The sequence below is a fragment of the Petromyzon marinus genome, chromosome 39 (assembly GCF_048934315.1).
Source record: "Petromyzon marinus isolate PM22_M1 ecotype Great Lakes invasive population chromosome 39, UKy_Petmar_22M1.pri1.0, whole genome shotgun sequence".
In the NCBI taxonomy this organism is placed as follows: domain Eukaryota; kingdom Metazoa; phylum Chordata; class Hyperoartia; order Petromyzontiformes; family Petromyzontidae; genus Petromyzon; species Petromyzon marinus.
This window is the reverse complement of record NC_133705.1, coordinates 16090956-16117324: the sequence shown is the minus strand read 5'-3', so window position 1 is coordinate 16117324 and position 26369 is coordinate 16090956. Positions and strand designations below refer to the sequence as shown.

General features: G+C 46.6%; 1 protein-coding gene across 7 annotated transcripts in view; it reads right to left on the bottom strand.

Moving 5' to 3' along the window:
- The window catches only part of ACOT7 (acyl-CoA thioesterase 7), a 99496-nt gene extending 73962 nt beyond the window's left edge, over positions 1-25534 (bottom strand). For 2 of the 7 annotated variants that reach the window (XM_032968212.2, XM_076072950.1), the window contains exons 1-5: positions 25446-25534; positions 15797-15916; positions 14702-14819; positions 11344-11484; positions 8942-9101 (exon numbers count right to left, since the gene is read on the bottom strand). In XM_032968212.2, the coding sequence (XP_032824103.1) occupies positions 8942-9101; positions 11344-11484; positions 14702-14819; positions 15797-15816 (439 nt within the window). In that variant the 5' untranslated portion in view covers positions 15817-15916; positions 25446-25534. The other 5 variants (XM_032968216.2, XM_032968210.2, XM_032968213.2 and 2 more) reach the window with 5 other exon arrangements.
- Between the last annotated feature and the right edge of the window lie 835 nt (positions 25535-26369).

Below are 26369 nucleotides of genomic sequence, written 5' to 3'. Positions count from 1 at the left end.
TAGATTTTTTTACATTTGAAATGATCTCTGTTTAATTATTCTGTGTACTTCAATAAAAAATACTTGAACGCAATCCAAAGCCTGACACTGCCGATGAGACACAGAATGTCAAAACCAGTCCAGAGTTTGCTTGAACAAATGCTGCTGAAATTGTGCACTGCATGAGGCCATGTGGCTGATGGGATGTGTAAAACATGTTCTTTGGTTCTTTCGTGACTTTACCCAAAGAACCAAAGAAGATGAATCGTTGCAGTTACGAAAGCTTTAAATCGAAGTGTAAAACATGCTTGAGCTGTTTGATGTGGAAGTACAGATATATGCGAAGGAGGCGTCTCGCCTGCTTTATTTATTTAATTGGGCATAAACTCTGTGACGACACAAATTTAAATTTTGTGATGCGTCTCCAGTAGGTGTGTTCCAACTCCAGACCGACTTGACCTCAAGCATTGCGGTGAATGCAGCGGCCTCTAGTGGCTGCAGGGGTGATGAGAACTAATGATAAACAATGCGTCCAAAAAAATCCCACCCCCCCAGCGATCGTGACACACACAGGTGCCTTCGATGGATGTGCCGTGAGATTCAAGAATCAATATTACTCGATGGATCGATGCATCCCTGACACCGCAAGCCTTTTTTTTTGTTACAAAAATTTTCGGCATTTTATCTTCGGAAAAAGAACGAAAAACGTTGCAAAGCATGTGCACGGGAGCGCGTAGCGTATGTACCGTATATATCTTCCAAGCCGTCAAGCAGCTTCATTAATTTATAGGCCATGAGACATTAACTGGAAGAAGTTTCAACCATTAATCAGTGTGACCTAGTTTTCACGAGCCTCATAAGAAGTTGAATTTTCTAAATTCTTTACAAATGTATGTTTTTAAATATATTAAAAATAAAATCCGCTGTAGAAGGCCAGGTCAGGTTAAGAGAGACAAACAAAATGTACTTCTGAAATCGCATGGGGGGTGGGGGAGGGAGGGGGGTTTGTTGAACTTATACGTTCAATCAAGCCGCCGCTGCGAAATTGCTTTTTCACATAGCCATCACTCTGGGCCTTGTAATGCCTTGACAGTTATTGCTATGGACACACTGTGGCGCAAAACAATAAGAACAACAATTTGTTGAAAACAAAAGTTTCCTAAATGCCCCCCGACCTCCGCCACCTCCGTCCTCCCCGCAGTGCAACAAATCAAAATACATCAATAATTTTCACAGAAATGGCCTCGTTTTAGGGCTTCGCACACTCGGCGGAAAATAAAGCGAAAAAGGGCGGCCGTACTTGACGACAACGCGTCGTTTGGAGAATGACAAAAGCCAAAGGAGATTTTGTCACATTTTTTTCACGCGAAATATTTTCGCCGCACCAAACGAGGGAAGCCCGAGGAGAGGCAACACAGCAGCCGACGGTGGCTGTCGCGACGACGCGGTGCCGCGACGCGATCGTCGTGGGAACCCGTCCCACGGCGGTCGCGTCGCCTGACACGTCGGCCATCGGACAAACTTCATTAAGAGCGGGAGAACACTTTTGGGTCATTCGCGGGGGCCAGATAATGGCGGGCAAAACAGCGGGTGGTGACAGGCCGTCATTAATGGTTACGGCTCGTGTACGTATATGTAAAAGATTGCACCCGAAATGAAATGTGTCGTCGTTCCGTCTCGCAGGATGATGCGGCGGCCGTCTTTGTTGAGCGAGTTGCGTCGCGGATGCATTAACGCACCGTGCGCTGGCCCGTCGAGGCGTCAGATATTTTTTCCACCGGTGCCAGTGCGAGGTTCTGTAAATTCGACCAGTTATGCTGCACAACAGCAACGGGCACGACGCTGTGAGGAAAAAAAAAAATTTATTCAGACTTTCCTGGATCTTGCCCCGAAGATGTTTGACTTACAGTTTCAGATGAAACGCCGTATCTCGTTGCTAAATGTGGTTGCTAGGATTGTTCTTCAACTTAACGGCGAGCTCAAAAACGACGATAACAATCACCGTGTGACAATTTCACTTGTTAGGCTGTGTCGGGTGGGTGGTGGCAGGTGTTCACAATATAAAATGTGACCAGATCACTACGTGGCCCTGGCCAACAAAGAAAACAATTACATCAAACATTTCAGGCGTTGGATATTGGAAATGTTTAGCACATCACAAAGCCGCACTGTATTTCACACACGTACGGGGCGAGGACAGACGGAGGGAGTTTGATTACATTCTGACGAGGGGGGCTTGATGGCGCGCCGAGGCTTGTGGGTGCCATCGTGACCGCTTGGGATCCCTGACCCAGCCAGAGCCGCCACACGCCAGGCTAAGTGCAAATTGGGCATGCGATGCGTCAGTGAACAAGAAGTTGGTTTCTTTAAACGGCTGGTTTAATTCCCCGACGATGTGGGTGTGTGGGTGCATGTGGGTGCATGCGTGCGCGTGTCTTTTGATTTTCTCTCCGTTTTTTTTATTTCTTTTGGCCTAACGTCGTTTTTACCGTTGACTTTCAAGCCGGCCGGGAACATTCGCAAATATCAGGAAAAACGGGTCTTTAAGACGACTGGGAATGTCACAAATACGAGGAAAAGCAGGCAACTACCACTTGGGATCCCTGAACCCAGCAAGAGCCGCCACACGCCGGGACAAGGGCAAATTGGGCATGCGACGTGCCATTAAACAAGAAGTTGGATTCTTTCAACAGCTGGTTTAATTCCCCGACTGTGCATGCGTGTGCTTGCGCCTCTTTGATTTTCCCTCCATTTTTCCTTCTGTTGGCCGAAAGTCGATTTCACTGTTGTCTTCAAGCCAACCGGGAACGTCGCAAATACGAGGAAAAGCGGGGGGCGGGAGAGACTAAAAATAACGGGGGGCTCGCACACCACGACCCCGCCCACTGCGAACCCAACAACGCAATTATAATCCGGTTATTATTTATGAGCGTATGGTGCATGGGAAAACGAGGTGCGGGTGGGGGGAGACAGGGGAGGAGGGGGGGGGCATTGTCACGAAGGAAATCAAGGAAAGCCACCGGGTATACGCTAGGACCAACAACAGTACGGGTGTGTGTACTGTATACGACAAGCATTACGTAATGGGCAGCGTATTGTTATTCTGATGGCTTTTGATCGCCAAAGTGTCACTGTGCACCAAATCATAGCAACGTTATTATTTTGATTGCTAAACACGCATCGAATCAGGCACGTAGAGGAGCGATGGTTAATTTAGGTAGGTGCATATCGTGTGTCATCTGCTCGTGTACTCCCTGTCGCTACTCGAGGTGGTATATTAACCAGAACGTTCAGTGGATTCATGCATGCATTGAATCGCAAAGCAGGTGACGTGATACATGCTTAAACCCTATGGACAACTCTGTCTATATTTCAGTCTATCCGATGTTATATATTGTCATCTGTGTATGCGGGTGACAGTCTGCTGATCCATATCTCAAAAATTCTAAGTGATTTACTGGTCAAATGAACAGAGGCAGTGCTCATCTCCTGTTTATAGCCCTGAGGCAGTAGCGGGAATTCCAATATTCTAATGACGGGGGTGAGTCTATCCATAGGACAGCCACTGTTGAATGTCCCATGAAGTGGTACTCATTGTATTGAACCACGAGGGAAGGATGGGCCAAGTCAACCCTAACCGGGATTTGAACTCGCGACCCTCCCATTGCCGCGTCGCTTGCTCTACCACCGAACCGTCTTCCCAGACATGTACGCATCTCTAACTTAATATATATATACACACACACAGACGTGTCCCTGCTTAACTGCAAGGGCGCAATTTGCTCGTGAAATAACAACTGCCCCTGTGAATTTGATTTCTGGCAAGAACGCGCGCAAACCGTTTCCGTGAACCGGTGACGGAGGCAACACGGCGAGGTGCCACGTTTCGGCTGCCGAGTCAACAACCTAATTGGGGGCCCACTCGTGGATCCGTTGCTCCAACTGCAGCTACGCAGCGGTAATGTCCGCATCGCCATTCATCGCAGCCGGCCCATGCACGCAGCCACCTCCATCTACGAGAAAACGATTCCACAAAATGAAACTAAACTAATTATTTGTTTTTTCAAACCAGGTAAGGCCCACTGAGCTGTTCAGATTTTTTTTCTGGAAGCGACCTGGCTATCACAAATGATAGCTGAACGAAGTGGCTTATCATCACGTGGAAGTTTACGGCAAATACTCTATACGCATGTTTCGAAAATGTGGAGGGAAAAACCAGAGAAAAATCAACGCGACCACGGGGAGAGAGACAAGCAGATTCCAAATATACAGCAGGCGTCAGGGTCGGGAACAAACTGACGACCTCCTGTATACCACGCGAGGTAGTTAACATCTCGGCACCGTAACACGGAGGGTGTCCAACGCGTTCCGCGAGAGCGCATTAGCGGGAACGCTGGCGAGCGCAGAGGAGCAGCGAAATAAATCAACAGGGCGTCGTTCGTCGACCCACGGCGTCGCGTGGACACAGCTCAGCGCCGCTAAGAATGTCCAGCGGGGACGGCGCGGGGCACGACCCGTCGCGTCGTCCAAGGGGCTCGCACGCACCACCCATTGTCCGCAAGAGAAAGCCGTCGTGTGCCCGCCACTCGATTACTGAGCCATAGCGCACATTGCCCTTCCTTCAGCCGAATGCTCCCCCCAAAAATTTCATACAAATGAGATCCCCCTGGGAATTTTATTAAGTAAAATATAGAGAGATGGAAGGAGCAGAGTTCGATTGCTGGGCGTGGCTAACACCCGTGGCGAGCGTTATAACTGAACCCCCCTCCACCCCCCCCATTTTCATGAACCCACACTGACTGCGTGGTGAAGGATGGTCTATGTATGCGGGTGACATGGAGTGGGGAGGCCGTTATCCTACAGGGACTTCATCGAGAGATCTTTATGATGAAGCCTCTTCAGTTTTTATAAATAATATTTCATTGCTCCTACAGCCTAATTTCAGTTTCTGTTAATCACACACGCAACGAGTAAACGCGGGAGACCAATCCGTTAATGTTTTTCTGAGGCGATGGCTCTTTTGTTTCCATGACAACCACTGGGAAAGTCAAGGCAACCTGGGTAATGAAATTTAACACCTGGAATCATCTCGGGCGTCGCGTCTCCGTAGCTGCTATGCACTTGTCGCGTGCGTGTGTTTCAGCGTCGTGCAGTGACTTAAATGCATACCATAAACGCCGAGCAGCGATGGGTTATAACAATTATAATTCTCATTAAACAAAGCAAGGTGCTTAAGGTCACTGGCTCGTCAATTAATGGACAGACTTGCTGATGTGTTTTGAGGGGCAACCCGAGTGGGGTAAAAAAAGGATTCTGCAACATGCGAGTCGGCTCACGGCTGCGTTCGCTGCCTCCAAGTTGCGGTTCACAAATCCTCGTTGAGCCAGCGCAGGGCCCCGTGGTACGGGTTGTTTTCCACTGCCTGTCTGCAGTGCCGAGCCAGAACCGGAGCCGTGCCACGCCGGCATCGCGGTGCAGATTACCGGGCTCCGCGCCCACCTGGTCACTAGATTATTTACGTATTTATTTTTAGCGATTTGCTTTCCTTTCCAATACTTTGCGCTCTGATCGTGTTCTTGTATTGTTTGTTGTTTTAAACTTTCTGGCCTGCCCCGAATGGACACCTGTGAGAGAAAAAAATAACTCCAAAAGCTCATCGGATTTCTCCAGGACAAATAAAGATTCCGATTGCTGTAAAAATTGCTAGATTGGCTGGCCGTATGATACGCCAACGTCCATCTGTTGCAATAACGGCTGAGTGCTTAACGTATTGTGTTCCCGCGTGCCTCTCCATGTCTAGAGTTGAGTGATACATTTGCTGCCGCTTTTAGAATCCGTATTGGAGTCGCGTGTCACTTTAGCGTTCGCGTTCGCTATCCGAGACCACTCAAGAGCCGCCATGATGTAACGAGAAATGGTTATCTTATTTCAGAGTGCGGTGCCACGGAATAAGCAAGTTGCAAGGTGGAAAACTGAAATTGTAATGTTTAGCGTTTCCGTAGCTTAGTTTTTGTAATATGTTCTGTCATCAATCTGGAGGTGATCTGCCCGAGCTGATTTAAACATTTAGTTTAACAATACTTTCTGTTCTTCATGTGATACAGATGTTTAGTTCCAATTACACTTTGTTACTGTATTTTATTTTATTTGTTTTGCGTTTGTTACGTTGGTGGCCCAGGTTACGTTGGCAAATGGGAGTCATCCTGGCCTCATGAGTTCCCACCGCCTGGTTCAACAAAATGAGGTTCTGGAACTTTTAAAAACACTCAAATAAGGAATTGGCCAAACATTCTAGGAATTATTCTCCCATAAAAGGAGCCCTGGGGCCGCAGCGACTTTCCCGAAAGTATTATTATTTATTACTTAAACATTCGCGACTACAATACACTCAAATTGCAGCTGATTAGCTCAGTTGAGTCAGAACAATGAGGTAACGTTTTTTTCCCGTACATTCGAGTCACGTGTTAATTTAGAACACTTTACTGTGCTTTATTTCACAATGTGCTAAGGATATGTTAAAAACTGCATCGAGTGAAATTGTCAAAAAAGTAGTCAAACTCACTTTAGCCTTCAACAGACTGTTGGGCCAAGTGCTGTTAGCGAGCACCTATGAAGGCTGGCACGGCACACCTGGGGGGGTGGGTGACCAGCACCACGCCCGGCCGCCTTTGTCTCCCCAGTGCTGATGATTCACACACCGCACCAGGTACGCAATTCAGGCCGAGTCGACCTAGGGGAGGCCCAGGACCTGACCAGATATCACTCATCACCGATGCTAGCCATGACCAGGAATCTATCTCAGGTTGTTGGGTTTCCAAAGCGATGCACGAACTGCTGCGCCACCGCTCCCTGCACACAAGCGCGTGAGCCCACGCGCCCAGCTGTCTAAGCCAAGCGGTCAAGCAGAGCGGAAGGTATTAATCTGGACACAGCGCAGAGAGAGAGAGGGCAGCTGTAGAGGAAGACGGAACAGCGGCAGCCAAATAGCATGCGGATGTCAAAAGAACGAGCGGGGAACAGTGCGGTAGACACGCACTTGTCAAGATCCTGATATTTAAAGCCATGCGTACGTGGACAGAACAATAATTTTACGTTTCGATTTAAAGCTTTCGTGACTGCAAGGATTCATCTTCTTTGGTTCTTTCGGTAAAGTCACGTAGAATGAGAATTGTGTTATTTAATTTTATTAATTTATTATTTTATTCTCATTCTACGTGACTTTACCGAAAGAACCAAAGAAAATAATTTTACGGACATGCCAGAAACCTACTTTCTGTACTGCCCCTGTATGTGGTTGTCTCGTCCACGTGGTATTAAATACATCATTTGCATTTTTACTAATATTACGTCCAAGCTCCAGTCCTTTGGATATGAAGAGATTTTCAGCTCATGAATCAGTGTTTATACATGCGGGTGGAAACCGGAGCACTGGGAGAAAACCTGCACGTGCGAGGGGGCAACACTTTATCCCATACAGAAGGGACAGATGATGGTACTCCCCACTTTGTTTACCGCCTTCTCCCAGCAACTCAGGTGATGCACACCTTGACGTCCATAAGAAGGGAGTCTCACACCACTTGTGCGACGATTCACCAACACTCGTTGTCTCCACAGTGCTGGATTACAGGCCACGTGCATAGACACCACCGCCCGGTAACCACAAGTTCAACAGCCAAGTTCAATCACGTGCGGCTGTTGTTGTTGTTGTTTAAACACTGCGTGCACATATGGGGGCACTAAGTATAAAAGATGAATGTGCAACGACAATTTGCACCGATTTATATCCCGGTGCGAAAAATAAAAAGTTGCGCATCGTCCCCGAGGAGTTTAACAGCGAGAGACTCGGCGCGCGTGGGCCACGCTGCCCAGCCTGCTGGCGCAGCGCGGCACACCGAGCGCGGCACACCGGGCGCGGCATACCGGGCGCGGCACACCGAGCGCCGCCCTCTCGTCCTCGACACCGACGGGCCGCCATGGCGCAACTCCGGCACACAGCCGGCATGCGGGGGCGGCAATTTCAAAAAATCAAACCAACAGGAGACAACCACCCATCATCCCAGCCGAAATAGCCCAATGCTTTTAGGAGGCCCCGCATACAAAATTCTCAGATTACACCCCCATGCAGCCACCATTCACAGGAGTGCTCCTCGCCTTGTTATATTTTAGTTTTATTTCACTTGATGCAATTTTTCTTTGACCTTTTTTGTGTTCCTCCTCCTCCCTTGCTGCAGGAGTGCTTTTGATCGTGAAGCTGTTTTGGTGACAAAAGAAAAATAAGTTGCTCGGGGCTTTCAAGATCGCAGCGGCGTGGCCGCGATGATAAAATGAACGCGACGTTACGATGCACTCACGGCTTTGGTGGCCCATGGCCGAGTCGCAGAGCGTGCCGTCGGCGTGCGCGCACCTCGGTTCGTTCGTGGCGCGGTGGTCAGCGCACTGCGTCACCAAACCAGGCGTGGTCAGTGGCGAGTGACATACAAACCCGTGCTTGGGCCTCCCATAGGTCGGCTCAGCCGTAAATGAGTACCTTGTGCGTAAAAACGGCTGCACTGGGGAGTAAAAGGCGGCCAGGGGAGGCTGTGGCCAAACCGTCCAATCTATGGTCTGTCGTGTGGTGGTGGAATAAAGCCATGGTATAAAATATTAGTGAGTGGTAGCGTAGAGTGGTGTTGTAGAGTGTTGAGCATCGGGGAAACTGCGAGGCTCTGCCATGCGCATTCGTGGTCAGGCCGTGCGTTGTCCGGCACGATGCCCGACGCTGCACACCACTCGCTGGGGAGGTTCATCAGGAACCGAATCGACATCGAGCTCCCGTCGCGTGGAGCGAAACACGTCGGGACATCGTGCGAAGAAAACAACGCACGGTACGATCCCGACACACGTCGGAGCGCCAGACGCGCACAACCACAACAAAACCACGCGCGCTCGCGAAACGTTGGGAAGAGCCCTGGGATGCGCGTACCGTTGAGCAGATTCTCGGCCGTCACCAACGCCTGCACCTCCACCGAGTGGTCCGAAGTGTAGGTGATGTGCGTCGCCACGTGCGCCACCTCCCCAATCAGGATGGGCGACAGGAAGTCCGTGCGCTCCACACGTGCCAACGCCGCCACGCAGTTTTCGTGCTGGCAAAGGCAGGCACGGGCGGAGTCACGATCGTTACTTTCGCAACTTGTCAGTTACCGTCGACGCGTTTGCCTGCGTCACCGTCGCCTTCGCGATCGTCTCGACGGCATCAGCGTCATGACCAATAATCGGTTACCTTTGCAGTGACCGGCGTAATCACCGTCATTTGTGCCGCTATCACAATCGTCGTCGTCGTCGTCGTCATCCGTGACCTGCTTCCCACTCTCAGCCATCATCTCAGTCGTCATCACAGTAACACCACCTTCATCCTGTCATTTGTCACCTACATCTTCATCACTGCCATTGCAATCATCGTCACTACCAGAACACATCATCACCATCGTTATCTTAGTCAACGCTTTGTCAGCGTGAACACGTCACCCATGACCTGCAATATAAAACTTAATGTGGCTGAAAACTAAGCATGTTAAAAAGAGATGCATACATTAATTAGCATAGCAAAGGCTAAATTAATTGCAATAGCATATACCATTTCATAAATGATACTCGATTATTCAATTACCCTTGACAATTAATTGTAACAACACACACACACACAGACACGGCATTTTCAATTGTATTCGCCATTTTATTCCATTACGTTACGCTCATTAGGAATGCACTTTCGTTCACAATCGCCAATTAATCTAATCATTCTCCATCGGGGCACCGTCAGCTCCGCCGTGAATGCTACCACCCAGCGTGCGCGTTGCTGTGCCGTGGCGAGCCACCGACAATCGACACTCACGACCCGGTTGGCCAAACCCACCCCTAACCCTGCCCTGGCCCTAACCTTAGCGATCGGGACTCCACCATTCCCTCCCAGGGAAATCCATTGGCCAAAACGCGAGTGGCAATAATTCACGGGATGGAAGGTCCCTGTTAGGTCGTTTCCACTCCAGACAATGACGGCTCACACAGCTCACATTATGCTGCTCGGCCGATGTACACGGAGCTCGCGCCACGTGATTTAGATATATTACGGGGGGGAAGGGGGGGGGCATTAAAAGTCCTTTGCGTGGAAGAGTATCATTATCCGTTGTCAATCGTTCTCTTTATAATGCAGCAAGAAGATGCGTCTCAAGTGAGCCTCCCGCGTGGCTAACTTGAGAGGCCTTCAAGTTAATTAAATCCCTAATCCGTTTCTAGTTAAACCGTTACAACAGTTGTAACAAAAAGTTCAGCATAATACATCATAACCAGCCAATGTAACACTTCATTGATGAAGATTACATCGTGAATCTAACAATTAATTAATTCTAACAACAGGTTAATTGTTAATTTAGACTAATAGAACGCACGGAAAAAAAAGAATAGATTTTTCAATTAAGAACCGTTACCGACAATTCATCAGAGTGCTGCGAGCAGACCCTATCTGTACGTGCCTACATCGTAACAATCCAGCTACGGCAACACGAGGATGCGGTTCTCTTTTCAATCTGTGTCGACACCTAGTGGCAGAAGAGAACACTTAGAGTACAAAACTCAACGTCCCTGTGGCCGCGACCTTCAAAAGTTGCATTCTTCGCCGTCTTACAGCGGAATGTTAATGCCTCCTCCTCCTTCAACAAACCCCCAGTTTCGTCCGCCCATTAAATGCAAATCCTTTGTTCTGTCACTTCAATCAATCTTTGGCATTTTTTTGTTTTAGGCCTGTTTGCTTTCGAGTTTCATTGCAGTCTTCAAATTTCCCCCCCCCACACCCCCAAAAAGTGTTTTTTCTTTAACTATCGGTTGTACATTTATTTATTTAAAGAATGTTTTCAGACTTAAATCATCATTAAAAACAGGTGAAGGTCAAGAGGTCACCATTAGCCGATGCCTCAGATGCCAACCACACCACCAACTCGCCCATCGCTACCTGCTGCCCGATCCCTCAGCTGTTGCCGAGGGCGCCACGGTGGCGAGATGTTATCTCCCTCGTCTAGTATGCAGGAGGTCGTGGGTTCGATCCCGACTGATGCCTGTACATTTGGAATTTGCATGTCCATCTCCCGGCGGTCGCGTGGATTTTTCTCCGGGTCCTCCGGTTTGTTCCTCCACGTTTAGAAACGACGTCACGCGTTTAGAGTATTTGTCTGCTGTACATTTCCAAACAAGGAGCCATTTCGTCCAGCTGCTAGCATTCGTGATGGGCAGGTTGCTTCTGGAAAAAAAGCTACATAGCTCAGTGGGGCCTTACCTGGTTAAAATGAAAAGTTGTTTATAGTTTAGTTTTTAGTATAGTTGCATGTCGCTAACCTGGGCGAGGGGGGTTTGAGCTCGTGTGCTGAGTGGTGGTGGTAGGTGGCTGGTAAGAGCACTGGGGAAGAGCAGCAGTCCTCTCCCAGTGTGTGTGGGAACCAGGCTGTGAACAACTCTCCCCTCTCCACTCACAGCCTGCTGTAGGAATTCGAGACATTTATTTGATTCAGAAATAAACATCACCGGTTTCTTCTCACCTGTACAACTTCAATGCGCACTTCCATGAGTTCTGCCTAGTGTGTGCAGTGTTGTTGCTCCATTAACCTCAGATGCAACGTCATCATCGAGTTTGCACTGAACGTGCACAAACTGTAAGCAATCAACCTCTCACGCGCAACGATTACTTACATGCATGCATCGTAATTGCAGGAATACATTTTAATCAATGGATTGGTTGTGCGGTGAACCTGACGGCCTGAGTTCGAGTCCCACGCCCCCCCGGGTAATGGCGAACATTACCAGTGATATCTGAACCAGGTCCTGGGTCTCCCCCATCTCTCACGAACAACCCATACTGACCGGGATAGTGAAGTATGGTCAAGACAACCGACGTGGCCAAAGACTAGGTGGCCATTAACAGTCAATCCAGCTCACGTGCGATTTGACAATTAATACTATGCACTTAAAAATCTAGAATGAAATTTTATTTAATTAGAATTACTATTTTGTGTTTAGTTTGTTGTCCTTCCCCCGCCCCTCGGATTAGCACGGGTGGCTACGTACGGTGATAAGTTTAACATACATATATACTAAATTGTTCGTGCAGATTGTGAGTTTAATCTAGTAAAGCGTATGTATTATACACAGTAATTATACGGGGCACATGATGGAGTGGCAGCCAAGGAAGAGAATACACCCGAGAATGCATCTACCAGGGAGATGGAGCGATGAAATCAGCTCGTGTGCACGTTCTCGGTGGAACATTAAGAGAGATGGCAGTGCCTTGGGGGAGGCCTTCATCCAGCAGTGGATAGACTAACGACTGTAAAGTAATTAAAGTGAGAATTGGCGATGCTATCTTCACAACCAAAGGACCCAGTATCCTGCTGTAGTGGCATCTCCTGAGCATCTCACAGGGAAAGCCTAAACAAACATTGACTTATCAGGCAGTCTTTGCGACAGTTTGATAGAACCGAGTAGGAAATTAGAGTCATCTGGAGAAAACCCACGCAGGCGAGAGGATAAGTCTCAGTCGTGCAGACAGGCTCACGAAGCACATTGCTGCTGTGCTGCCCTCTGCTGGCCGTGTCGCAGCATAGCAGCTTGGGGGGGGGTGTTGCAGGGCTCTCTGCGAGGGCGCAAACCCCTTGTGTCTGCCCAAGCGCCGGATTTACCGGCACACACTACCGGGGGCGGCCACGCCAATGTGTAAATTTGATCGCGGCAAGTGCTAATTGAATGCATAGTGAGCGACGGCCTTTAATTTACACCGCCGTCTTCACGGTATTAGTCAAGCAGCTGTTTCATTAAATGCATCACTTCCCGTAAGAGGATGCACCAGGAAAGCGGATCTGTAATGTTTACATACCGAAACTTGAGAAAACAACTTTAAAGTTTCGCAATACGAATTATGTCCAGGATTGCTGGCACAGTGGTTAGCGCCCGATGCTGTGAACATGAGTTTGATTCCTGACCACGGTTAATTATGCATGACTCGCATCATGGCTGGTGTGATGCATCATATTGTACTGTGAGCTACATTTCCATTGTACACAGTTCTGGTTGTTTATTATCCATGTCGTGTATAAAATAGAACCGATTTTGTCCCATCCAACCCCTGTAAACCCTCCCCTCCCATGTAACGTGCTCGCTACCGTCATATCAGCTGTTTTGGGCGGGTTGTCATGGATAAAGAGGTTTCTTAGCTCAATGGACCTTCTTGGAAATTAACTGACTGTTAACATCAGTGCTGAGCAATGTCTAAACTGGTCCTGGGCATGCTCACTGGCCAAACTGGCGAGCAGGGTGAAGTATGGTCAAACATCTCCCATGACTGACATGGAATGGGAATACCTTAATCCAGCAATGGATTGACAGAAGGCTGGAAACTATCAAATTTTTTACCAGACATTTAGATAACGCTTTGGTTACTATGTTATGTAAAAGAGCACAGCATTCAGATGCCACTCATGTCAGTGCAAGTGGCAATTTGGCATCAAATGATGAATTATATTCTTGGTTCTTTCGGTAAAGTCACGTGACTTTACCGAAAGAACCAAGAATATGAATCCCTGCAGTCACGAAAGCTTTAAATCAAAATGATGAATTGTGAGATACAAGACACGGGAATATTCACGTGCACATGAGCAGTCTTCTGCACACTCCATCAACTCACATTCAGAGATGGAATATAACAAGCTTGCACTTTTACATCAGATAAAAGTAAATACCTGCCAAAGTGTTTTAATGGACTCGTGCCAGGTTGAAAAATTTACAATGTAAGTGCAATCATGCGAACAGCTTCACTGCTTGAGACGAAAAATTGGCCAGCAGTGCATCACGTTGTGTCTAGGGATTGATTTTTGAAAGATGACGTCCCAGTACAAATCTCCTGTCCGCAAAAAGCAGTGGACACGTTTATTTAAAATGGACGGTAAAGCATCAGTTAGTGCTCAGAATACGTGAAATTAAGGGAATCGCGAAATTTATCACAAAAAGTTTTTGTGCAGTTATTGTTAACTAGGAAAAGACCATTTCCTTCCATCCCTAGAGCCTGGTTTAAGCACGCACGACTGAAGCCAGATTTGAACTCAAGATCTCAGAAGTGTTGGATTAGTGCTCTGATACGTGAAATTAAAGTAATTCCAAAATGCATCACGAAAGTTTTCCTGTGCAGTCATTGGTGAATGGGCAAAGACCATAACTTCGTTCCATCCCTAGAGCCTGCTTTAATCACGGGCGACTGAAGCCAGATATCAACTCAGGATCTCAGCAGTGCCGGCTATGCGCTCTGATAGGCTATTTACCAAGCCTCTGAACCACCTTGTTAAGCTATAACCAAACTTTCAGACCTTTCCAATCCACTGCGGAATTACGACACCCCCATGCCGCATCGATCACGGAGGCTGCTTGACCGTACTTCACCACACCACACTGGTCGGGGTGAGTTGGTTAAGGGGATGCGTGCCCAGAACATGTTCAGATATCCCTCGCCACTGGCGTTAGCCGTGGCTGTTACGGGAACGCTGGGATCCAGGTCCGCAGTGCAGCACGCCGACGACTGTGAAACCGCTCCCCCCTCTCTGAGCTATGCAGGTGATTAAACGCTCTTGGCTCCTGTAGGAGTTCACGGGCTGCATCGCTGTAGCCGTCTCACAGCCAAGGTGTGCCTGCTGGCCACCTGTGTACAGTGTACCTGCGGCTTGCTGTTGCAGTGCTGTGTGCTGATGATGACGCCGGCCTCCTCTATCATGCGCAGGATGGTTCCGCCATGGACGGTCCCTGCAATGTTTGCATCATCCGGACGCATTATCCTGGAAGGGAAAAAAAAACATAGTTGACTCACTCGGTGACACATATTTAGTATCTCTAGAAGTTGTTGCATCGCAGGAACCCGAGGGATGGAAATTGCTTGGGGAGGAGGCCTTCATCCAGAAGCAAATTTATCACGAATCATGATGACAATGCTAATAATCTCTGGGTGCAGTGGCGTTGAGGATCCAGTGCTTTTGACGCAAGGGTTGGCGGTAAATAACGGTTTATCAAATGTTTAAATGTATTATGGCCTTGAGGAGCACAATTACACTAGGACACCCTTTATACGCAACACTTGAAGAACCAGCAATGTCGTGGATGCTCTCGGTTAAATGTATCAAACATTGAAAGTTCGAAATGGGAGTATTGTTTCTATGCATCCCAGTGTTCATGAGCTTGTTCACCACGACTCAGACAACCATGACTCAAAAGGCACCACGATTTTGGAACCAGGTGGGAGCAGTGTGTGCAAGTGGTCACCTATCCAGTCTGCAATGCCCGTGGCTAAAGACATCATGCGGGATGATTTAGCTCAGCCTGTTCAAGGTGTGGAGCTAGAACGTGCCTCCCACACAGGACTCCCTTAAGGTCACAATACATTCGGGAAACTGCAAGGCAATCACTTCCGTTAACTGTTGCGGGCAAAGTTTTTGCCATTTAGCGACTGCGGCTATTTGGTATGCCAATGGCATGTAGTGATAAGATTTATTTCTAGCGAATAAGAACAGAGTTGGTTGAAAAATGCGCTTGGTGGACAATGATTTGTCTAGAGAACTCACAACCTTGAGTTGTCATGTGACCTCCCCCTATGATTTGAAGCCTTCATCGAGATTACCCAACAACGAGCAGTGTGATCAGATTTGTCCAGAATTGGGCAACTATTACCTTTAACAATAGACCATGGAATGTCCGGTGACAAATGGCACACGATCGAAAGAGATAATCGCGGCATTTGCCGAGTAGACAGAGTTCATACCTGGACACGTGGACTGGCATCTTTCTCGGGAGGGTTCTTTGAGAGATGTTCACTTGAGCAAAGACGCTGATCTGTCGGCTGAGACAAGTCCGTTGCAGCAACCGCGTGGCGATTTGAACCCTGCGATGGGAGCGAGACACACGGAACGCTCAAGTAACATAATTTCTGATGAATACTAAGCCGGCGGAAGCTGATCTGCATGGAGCGTTGGGGTGGCACCCCACATTAAACTAGCAATATAAAAAAGCATCTTGTGAGCCTTAATCTATGGCAGGCAGAATGACTCAGAAATAATCGATATATTGCCGACTGCCCCAATGAGATTAACGTGAGAGTAACTACTCATTGTCATTGTCCAACTTAACAGAATGCCACCGATTGCCCACCCGCTGAAAAGGATGACGAGATAGGGGCGCAAGTCATATATGTCTGGCCCATAATGAGTGAGTCACAGTTCCAAGGGCACTTGCATTGGGGGCAGCCTCCTCCCCAATCACCGCCTCCACTCCCCCAGCCCCTCCCCACCCCCTGACCAGGCATGCTTGCTTGTTTTGCAGTACGCAACACGAGGAAGCATCCTGTGTTGGCATCAAATAAATGCATTCAACAGGTGTTGCATTTTTCTTAGTTTTTTCGGTAAAGTCACGTTGAAGAGAAACAACAAAATAACAAAATATATATAAAACAATAAAAAATTATCACGACGTTTCGACCATAACTCAAACGGTCATCATCAGGTGTGTCGGTTTGCATAAATTTATTTTGAAAACGGCATATTTATTTATATATATAAAAATAACGTTTGCGTCACGCGCAACGATGGCAGTTTGCCAGGACTAGTCCATCTATTTTTTGAAAAGAGGAGGGGGGAGACGAAATTTGTTTTTATGTATGCTGTCTGAAAGGCACTGTAAGCGTGAACAATCAATCAAGAACTGAAATGATTTATCAAATCTTTCCAATGATTGCTAAGATAGAATCCATCTTCTCGGTTGAAATTGTCTCTGTGTTTGTATATGTGGATAGCCTCATGAACGAATCTCTCATGGAAGCCAGATGGCTTACAAAGAACCTCCGTCTTGGAAAAGTCAATGGCATGTGAGCCTACTGAATTAGAACAATGATCTGCTACGGCCGAGGTGTTGGTCCTACCGTGTTTAAGGTCTGCTTTATGTTCACGAATGCGGTCCGAGATATGGCGTTTGGTTTCTCCAATGTAACTACTACCACAGAGGCAACTTAGTTTGTAGACACCAGGGTATTGTATGTCCGGAATCACATCTTTTACAGACGGAACCAGATCACGGATTTTATGTAATGTGTTGAAACGGACCTGGATCTTGTGTTTATTCAAGATTTTGGAGATCTTTTTTGTGATCCCAGCAATGTAGGGTAAAGTGATGGTTTTGAAAGGCTCCTCAAGAGGGTTCTTCTTCATGGTTTGAGTAATAGCTTTGCGGATTGTATAGTCGGAGTAACCATTAGCCCTAAGAGCTTGGTGTACGTGCTTGAGTTCACTGCTTATGTGTTCCTGGTCGGATATTCCTGTAGGAAAGCTACCCATACTGATGCTTATCTGAAACCGGATTCCCACCACCATCCATCACAGAAGAATTCTCTCATCAAGACTCTGTATCATAGAGCCCAATGCATATCCGACCAGGAACACATAAGCAGTGAACTCAAGCACGTACACCAAGCTCTTAGGGCTAATGGTTACTCCGACTATACAATCCGCAAAGCTATCACTCAAACCATGAAGAAGAACCCTCTTGAGGAGCCTTTCAAAACCATCACTTTACCCTACATTGCTGGGATCACAAAAAAGATCTCCAAAATCTTGAATAAACACAAGATCCAGGTCCGTTTCAACACATTACATAAAATCCGTGATCTGGTTCCGTCTGTAAAAGATGTGATTCCGGACATACAATACCCTGGTGTCTACAAACTAAGTTGCCTCTGTGGTAGTAGTTACATTGGAGAAACCAAACGCCATATCTCGGACCGCATTCGTGAACATAAAGCAGACCTTAAACACGGTAGGACCAACACCTCGGCCGTAGCAGATCATTGTTCTAATTCAGTAGGCTCACATGCCATTGACTTTTCCAAGACGGAGGTTCTTTGTAAGCCATCTGGCTTCCATGAGAGATTCGTTCATGAGGCTATCCACATATACAAACACAGAGACAATTTCAACCGAGAAGATGGATTCTATCTTAGCAATCATTGGAAAGATTTGATAAATCATTTCAGTTCTTGATTGATTGTTCACGCTTACAGTGCCTTTCAGACAGCATACATAAAAACAAATTTCGTCTCCCCCCTCCTCTTTTCAAAAAATAGATGGACTAGTCCTGGCAAACTGCCATCGTTGCGCGTGACGCAAACGTTATTTTTATATATATAAATAAATATGCCGTTTTCAAAATAAATTTATGCAAACCGACACACCTGATGATGACCGTTTGAGTTATGGTCGAAACGTCGTGATAATTTTTTATTGTTTTATATATATTTTGTTATTTTGTTGTTTCTCTTCAACGTGACTTTACCGAAAAAACTAAGAATATGAATTACTGCAGTCACGAAAGCTTTAAATCAGGTGTTGCATTGTTAATCTCACTACATTCTCTTTAACCGAGGAGATGGGAGCGATTGCAATAGGCCCGTATGTGCACGCGCCAAGTAGATTATCACATCGTAGCATCGTGAGAGGTCGTGGCGGTTTGGGGAGTCCTTCATCCAGCAGTGGATTGACCATGGCTGATGATGATGATTATTACGACCGTCTGTACATGAAAGTAGTCACTGTGTAATAGGAATTGCCAAAGCTATTTAATTAATAATACGTACTACATATTACTTAAATGTGTAGTACATTATTTAAATGTGTGGAAGGTATTATTAATTAATATATTTGTGGGAGGATCAGGTGTGGCGGTCGCAGACTCCATGATACAGTTTTCTACTCCTCTAAAGAGCCTCAGCATCACACTCGACCAGAACATGTCATTTGATCACCACGTGCAAAATCTAGTCAGGTCCTGCAATTTTCATATCAGGGCTCCAGGACATATTCGACCACGATCGAGTCGCGACATAGCCAACACGGTGGGGTGTAGCATATTATTGACAAGGCTCAATATTGCAACTCACTACTCTATGGGACATCTGGGATAACATTACCAAGCTGCAACGTGTACAAAATTCTCTGGCACGCGTCATGAAGGGTCCTGCAAGATCCGACCGTGTCCGTCCGGTGCTCGCCGAGCTGCATCGGCTTCCGGTTGCCGAACGAACACAAAATATGTGGCACTCATTGCACACACACACAAGCTGCTTGCCACCAATGAACCACAATGCCTTGCTGATCTCGTCAAGGAGCCCAAACCGTCATGCAAACTCCGGTCACCCTTGCAGCAGCAGCAGCAGCAGCTTTTGGCTAGCCATCGAACAAAGGCGATCACTGCATCGCGCGCTTTCAGATGCGCTTCTGCGACGATAATAGGAAGCCACTGAAGATATGCACTTTTAAATCATCTAGATTTAAAACCGATTTCTTTAGAACTGCGATGTGCGTTTAGTTTGTTGTCTTTCCCCCGCACCTCCGATTACCACGGTTGGCTACGTGCGAAGCGAAAGAACATACATAAAGGAACTGAGTGTATGAAACAAATAAGTGAATGTGCTGCTCCTTGGACAGTGTGTGCATGTACACTCTGTTATCTTTACAAGCCTCAGGTGTTTATTCTTTGATTAAAAACACTCGTTTACTGCATGCGATTTGGCGACTGCTATCTGTCTGGAGTGACAATCAGTAAACAAACACGTGCTTACCAGAAGCTCGACCGAGGAAAAAAAGTGCCTGCTTGCCTCTGATTCTGAGACGCTGATGTGGCAAAGCCTATGCTGTTCTTCGTTAACACCGCAAGCAACCCCTGTTGACTCTATACTAGTGGTTCTTCTTAGCCTGGTATGCACGCAACCCTTGGGAGTGCGAGATGCCCTTTCTGGGGGTGCGAGACATGCCAGATTTGTTTTAGTAGGGAAATCATTGAAAACGCAAATGGAGCATGGGCACGTTAGTACAACAACTTTGTTTCATCAAACCCCTATGTATTTATTCACATTATATTAATAATATTGAGAACCAAAGGGGTGCCAGGCTGCAGTAAAGGTTAAGAACCACTGCGCTATACTAAAGTGGTGGAAATTCCACATTCCCAAGACAGGTTAACCCGTATATTGAAGAACAGAAATGTAGATTTTTCCAGAAGGTGGTGCAGCTGAGTGTTATGCTCCTTCTTAAGCAGCTTGAGCAATTAAGGAGGGTTTTATGAGGTTACATTTGAACCCAAAACAACTGGAAGCGTTTTTATATTCTAGAAACATATCCAGATCGATATACAAGGTGGACACATTGTAAGATACAACACTAAAAACATAGGGAGAAATTATATTGATGACAACATTATTTCAAAGCATCTCCATTTCTCCCACCAATCACAATGAAAATATAAAATATTATAACACTCTCGTGATATACTTTGTCCAAGATAGCCGGTCTGATGTGCTTACGACAGTCAAGCATGCATAAGTTAAGGTCACTGATATGTAAGGGAGTCACTACAAATGAGTCTGGTAACTAAACACCGATCACATTGTACACCCTACATGCCTATGCGCCGAAATAAATTATGTAATTAGTACGTTACCTGCAATGACATATGGATTTAAAACATTGATATCGATAAGGGAAATGGAATAAAAGCTGGAGATTGCACGAATAAATATGCTTATAATTACACGGAGAGGCAGAAATAGGACATACACAAGTTAAAGGTGTTTAGCATTGTTAACAAAAGTGGGCTTGAGTAGGCAACAGAAGATATGGATAGTTTATAGTTGAGACTGGTGACTGAACATTGTGAAACATGTCAACTTACACATTATGGACATGTTGTACGCGCGGTGTATGTGCACTGAACTGTGTTGTATTAAAATAATCGAAATTAGCATTCCAACATGAATAAAACATGTGCGCTGTATGAATGAATTTTATTGATCGTGTACAATGCTCTCTTGCAATGGTAGGTTTTGTTCTGCTTGGTATGCAGGTATCTATTGTGGTGGGGGGGGGGGGCTATACACTCTTACCAAATCAAGCCATAAACATAATACCATAACCAAAACTCTTATGTGAATACATGTGTAGTGACATAGAATGGGTGAATAGGGTGCGTAACGCTGGTTACTGGCAGAGAGGGGGATTGGTGGGTGTAGCAGCCCGGTCTGCTAGCAGGGCACGTGATAGGCCGGAGAAAGGGATGTCGGGCAAAGGTGACGGAGGGGACACGTGAGGTGAAGCCAAGAACCTTCTGGTAGGTTCCAGAAGGGGGCGAGGCCGAGGGCGGAGCCAGGCCATGCTGGGGGAATAAAAGGGAGAGCCCGACTCTGGGTCGGGGCTGTCGTCTAGAATGGAACCCGTCGTGCTACACAAGTCTTCGTGCTCATCTTCACCTCCTCGGCGTTGTGGTCAGGCAGTGCGCCGGCTGTCCTGACCCGAGTATAGTTAGCCCCTGTACCTGTGGTGGCTGAAATAAACGAGTGTGCCTCCTAATATTAGTGTCTCCGAAGTGACTCACTACACCTGTAATAGGATACATCTGCCACGACCCTGGGTAACTCCTGTTATCATCAATAATAATATAATGTGAAGTCAATTGTTGATCCACTGCTGGATGAAGGCGTCCCCATGCTATGGTTGGTCATGGGGACTGTTTGACCATACTTCACCAAGCTATTCAGTGTGGGATGCTAAAATAAGGTGCAAGGACTGGTTAAGAAATCACATAGCCACTGATGACAGGCGTGACTGGGAATCGAATTCGGGCCTCTGTGTTCAAAGCACAATGCCCTAACGACTGTGCCACCACTCCACCGACTGCTATCCACGACTTCGCCCATCCTCCAACGCTTTCGGCATTACTCTCATCCAAAATATACCCAAAATAGTGTGTGATCTAACAACCGATGTCATATTTGGAGTAGCTGTCCGAAAAAAAAGAACCTCTCAAACAATACCCGTTTCTATATCACCATTTAAAATCTACGAAAAAAAAAATTTCAACCGGGTCTCAAAACTGAAAATGCAGACTTTTCAGACGAACAGAAACCTTACGCCATGTTTGCCTTCAGCAACCTTCCAAACCAACCCACACAAACTTTAGCAGAGAGGGTTCGCAAACGAACCCGTTCTGAATATTTGCCCAAAGACACAAACATATATTTTTTTATCTTCGTCTTGGTTCTTTCGGTAAAGTCACGTAGAATGAGAATAAAACAATAAGACAATAAAATTATCACGACGTTTCGGTCACAACACAAGTGGCCTTCTTCAGGTGAAGAAACAGGTCTGTCCAGGAGACAGAGCTTGAATGGACGCTTTCACGCAAGGACCGAGTCTTTTTAAAGCTGTATGGGCGGAGTTGGATTAGCAGAGTTGGCTTAGCATGTTACCAGCCCCCATCTCCGGGGCGGAGGAGGGAGGGGTGCTGGTAGGAAACAAACAACAATTATCTCTCTAGCCACAAGCAGACATAACTACTACGGTCCTTAGATGGCAGAGGTGAGGTAGAATTTCCATCAGTCAGTCAGTAAGTCACTCACTGCCAGCAATGTCACAGCAGAAGGTGCATGTAAAGCATTGGCAATAATTCAGCATTTCCATGAACGCCGATTTAATATGCAGCAGCATACGTTATTTTACGTGATGTGCACGTTAGACTGGTGTATATGTGACCAAATATACAGCGGATACATACGAACATGTGTTTAAAGGCTGCTTCTTTGTTACACCACGACAATCTCCATATATATAAAAGGCAGAATTGTGAATGTCTGTTCAAAATGTTTAGCGTACTTCCCGACATGCAACAAACTTGAAATTTGCCATATGGGTACTTTCCAGACTGTACACTATGCAAAAATTATAAAAATACATTTCGATTTAAAGCTTTCGTGACTGCGATGATTCATCTTCTTTGGTTCTTTCGGTAAAGTCACGTAGAATGAGAATAAAATAATAAATTGATAAAATAAAATAACACAATAATATTCTCACGACGTTTCGGCCACAACACAAGCGGCCTTCATCAGGTGAAGGGACGAGACTGTCTGGTAGGACAGCGCTGGAGTGAAAAAGCCACGCTCAGATCACGACCTTTAAGCTGTGTGAGAGGAAACAAAGCGCCTTGACAAAGGAATTAGCATATAATTTAGCATTGAAATGGCTGAGTGATTAGCTTGTGACTGGTCACAGAAATGGCTATGTTAAAAGTTAAAGCATACACATCTGCAGAGGCACCCCTTGACAAAGGAATTAGCATAGAATTTAGCATTGAAATAGCTAAGTTAAAGCATACACATCCGCAGAGGCACCCCTTGACAAAGGAATTAGCATAGCATTTAGCATTGAAATAGCTGAGTGATTAGCTTGTAACTGGTCACAGAAATAGCTATGTTAAAGTCAGAGCATACACATTCACCGAGGCAACTAGTACAAATCAAACAGGAGAATTTAGCATTGAAATAACTAGGCGAATTTAGCATTGAAATAACTGAGTGATTAGCTAGTGACTGGTCACAGAAATGGCTATGTTGAAGTCAAGGCCTACACATCTGATCTATTCACAGTAACTGGGTATACAATACAATATATAATGAATACTATATAGTGAACCAATAAAAAAAAACTAAAATATAAATTACCTTAATGTTATCAATAAACTCTATATTCTCCAATCAGCTAAGCTACCAACAATAAGTCGTTATATATCACAATGCTATATGGCGAAAAAAAATGGGTGGATTCTTACCCTCAACTTTAGCAACACGGATAGCTACGGGCCCCGTTCAGACGGACGAGTTCATCCATGGTCGGAACAGAGAAGGGGGAGAGAGACAGCTGCGCGGCGCTATTATACTCTATGTTGTAAAACCATACCATTAACCGGCCACGGCCACCACCGGTGACGATTATTTTAACCGGTCCTGGGATTCCCCTAGGTCGACTCAGCCTCAAACGACTAACTGTTGTGGTGTGAACATCGCCACTGGGGAGACAAAGGCGGCCGGGTGTGGTGAATCCAAGTTCCGGGCGAAGCCGGGTAGTACAGCTAATATTTTAATAAAGCACGGTTCCTGTTACTGGCACACAGCTGCACAGGTAATGTTTGTCTAATGCAGAGACCTAGGGTGTCATATGTCCCTCGCGCAAGTGCAGAGTGTACGAACGATGCTGCTGTATTCTCTGTGTTTTGTGGAGTCCCAAAACTCTAACTACACGGGTTATTTATTTATTTCTAATCTCAATTGAATCTATATTTTATTTCTGTTAAGTTCAAGAATTGACTTAATTTTTTACGTTTGGTTTTATTTACCTTGCTATCCATTCGTTTTTTTAATAAACTGAATAACCCACTATCTGTACTTTAACTTATCCACAACACACATGATCACAATATTATTCTACTTATGACTCAGACTTCTATTTCCAAGCGGACTCTCACTCACGAATCATGATTTTCAGACACATTTTAAACAGACTTGACCCTGCCACAGAAATGTATAATTCGCCAGCACAAATGTCCCAAACTCATGACCCGACCAATCACCCCTCGTTGATTTCCGTGAATGACTCCGCCCATAGCGCAGCGAGAGAGGTCACGGTCACCAATGCAGTAAACCTTTCAACATTGAACACAAATCTTCGCATACCACACACCATAACGTCGCAATAACCCCCCCCCTCCCCCCAATAGCAACATCCACATTCAGTAGCGACAACTCAGCACAGGGTTTGCGTTGGAATGTTAGGGCGCGTACATACATGGCCCTGGAACTTGTATAAAGTGGCTGCGCTGTGTACTTTGTAACCTTGTGAGTAGATCACTCGAAGACAATCCCGAGTTGGCTGGCAGGGCTGTCCCTGCACGCCCCGGTTTTCAACGCGAGCTCAATCGGGCTTCCAATGATTGGACAGCTCCCCTTCACATTACCCAGCGCGCACAAGCGACCGCGGATGGTACGGCGCGCCCGATTGGCCAGAGTCCACCCCGCGAACGGCGTCTCGGCCAATCGCAAGCGGCGACGCGGAGCGCGTTGCCTATCCGATGTAGGGAATGCAAAACTGCCGCCTCACGCACTACGGCAAGAATACAGTAACAACTGTAATGCAGTGGGACAGGTTGCGGGCGCCTCTTAAGCCCCTTGCGTTTTGCGCGGCGAAACGGATTAGAAGTATTAGCATAAGCTCTGATTTTGACTTGCAAACTCCGACGTGTAAGCGCGAGTCAAATATTGCGAGCCTTAACGATGCGCGAGCGGCCACAATTTAATTTGGAATGAGGCCAGCCGGTCACGACGCAAGCACTTTCTCGATTCGCGTGTGCCGGGAAAATGTTACGAATGAAAATCGGAAGATGCGTAAAAAGCCAAAACGTTTGCCGAATAACTTACAAATGTTTTCGTTCAATAGAACATTAAATTCAAGGTCACTGTGATTATTATTATTATGTATTCGTTGTCACACGACAAGTATTAAACTGGCGCGAGTAACGCCGCGCCGAGAGCCGGTACGTACCCTCGTGTCTTCCTTGTGTGCCGGTGAAAGCGCGTTTCGTATGTCGGGAGGAGGGCGGTGGGCGGTGGGGGCGGTGGGCGGTGGGGGCGGGAAATAACAACGCGTTTCGGCTTCCGTCGATGCCTGGCTGGCGACGCCATCAGATATGCACGTTGCTTCCAAGTCGTTGCTACCAAGTCGTTACTTCACGTTACTTCCTTCACGTTACTTACCTGACGTTGCTTTCAAGTCGTTACTTCCCTCACGTTGCTTCCCTCACGTTGCTACCTAGTCGTTGCTTCCAAGTCGTTACTTCCCTCACGTTACTTACAAGTCGCTTCCAAGTCGTTGCTTCCCTCACGTTACTTCCCAGTTGTTACTTCCCTAACGTTACTTCCCATTCGTTACTTCCATCAAGTTACTTCCCAGTCGTTACTTCCCTCACGTTACTTCCGCGGTCGGCAGACCCACGCGGTGTCGTTGCGTCCCGACACGCCTGTGGTGTCGGACTTGTTTCACGCTCCGCGAGCGTTCCTCTTGCACAAGCTCCACAGACGGTGGTTCAACGATGGACATTCACGTCGCTTATCCCGAACAATTAATCAGACACTTGCACGCGCTCGGCTTAACCAATATCAGAATCGGAATGTTTATAGACTGCAGGAGGAATCCGATGAGCTATGAAGCTCTTTTTTGTAATCTGCGAGTTTACATCAACAGACGATAACGTAACGACAACTGCCATTCGCGACGATGATGTCACAGCTCGTGCCAGGCTGGGTGCGCTTTGAGGCCAACCTTGAAGTGTCTGAAGGTTCTCTTCCGGCAAGAGGTCACAGGGACAGACCCAGGTGGCCATGGGTCGACTTGACATGCAACCTTTGTGCAATTCCGCTATTGTTTATTCTAAATATCGCGTGCAGCCAGGCGTTTCTTTACGCTCGA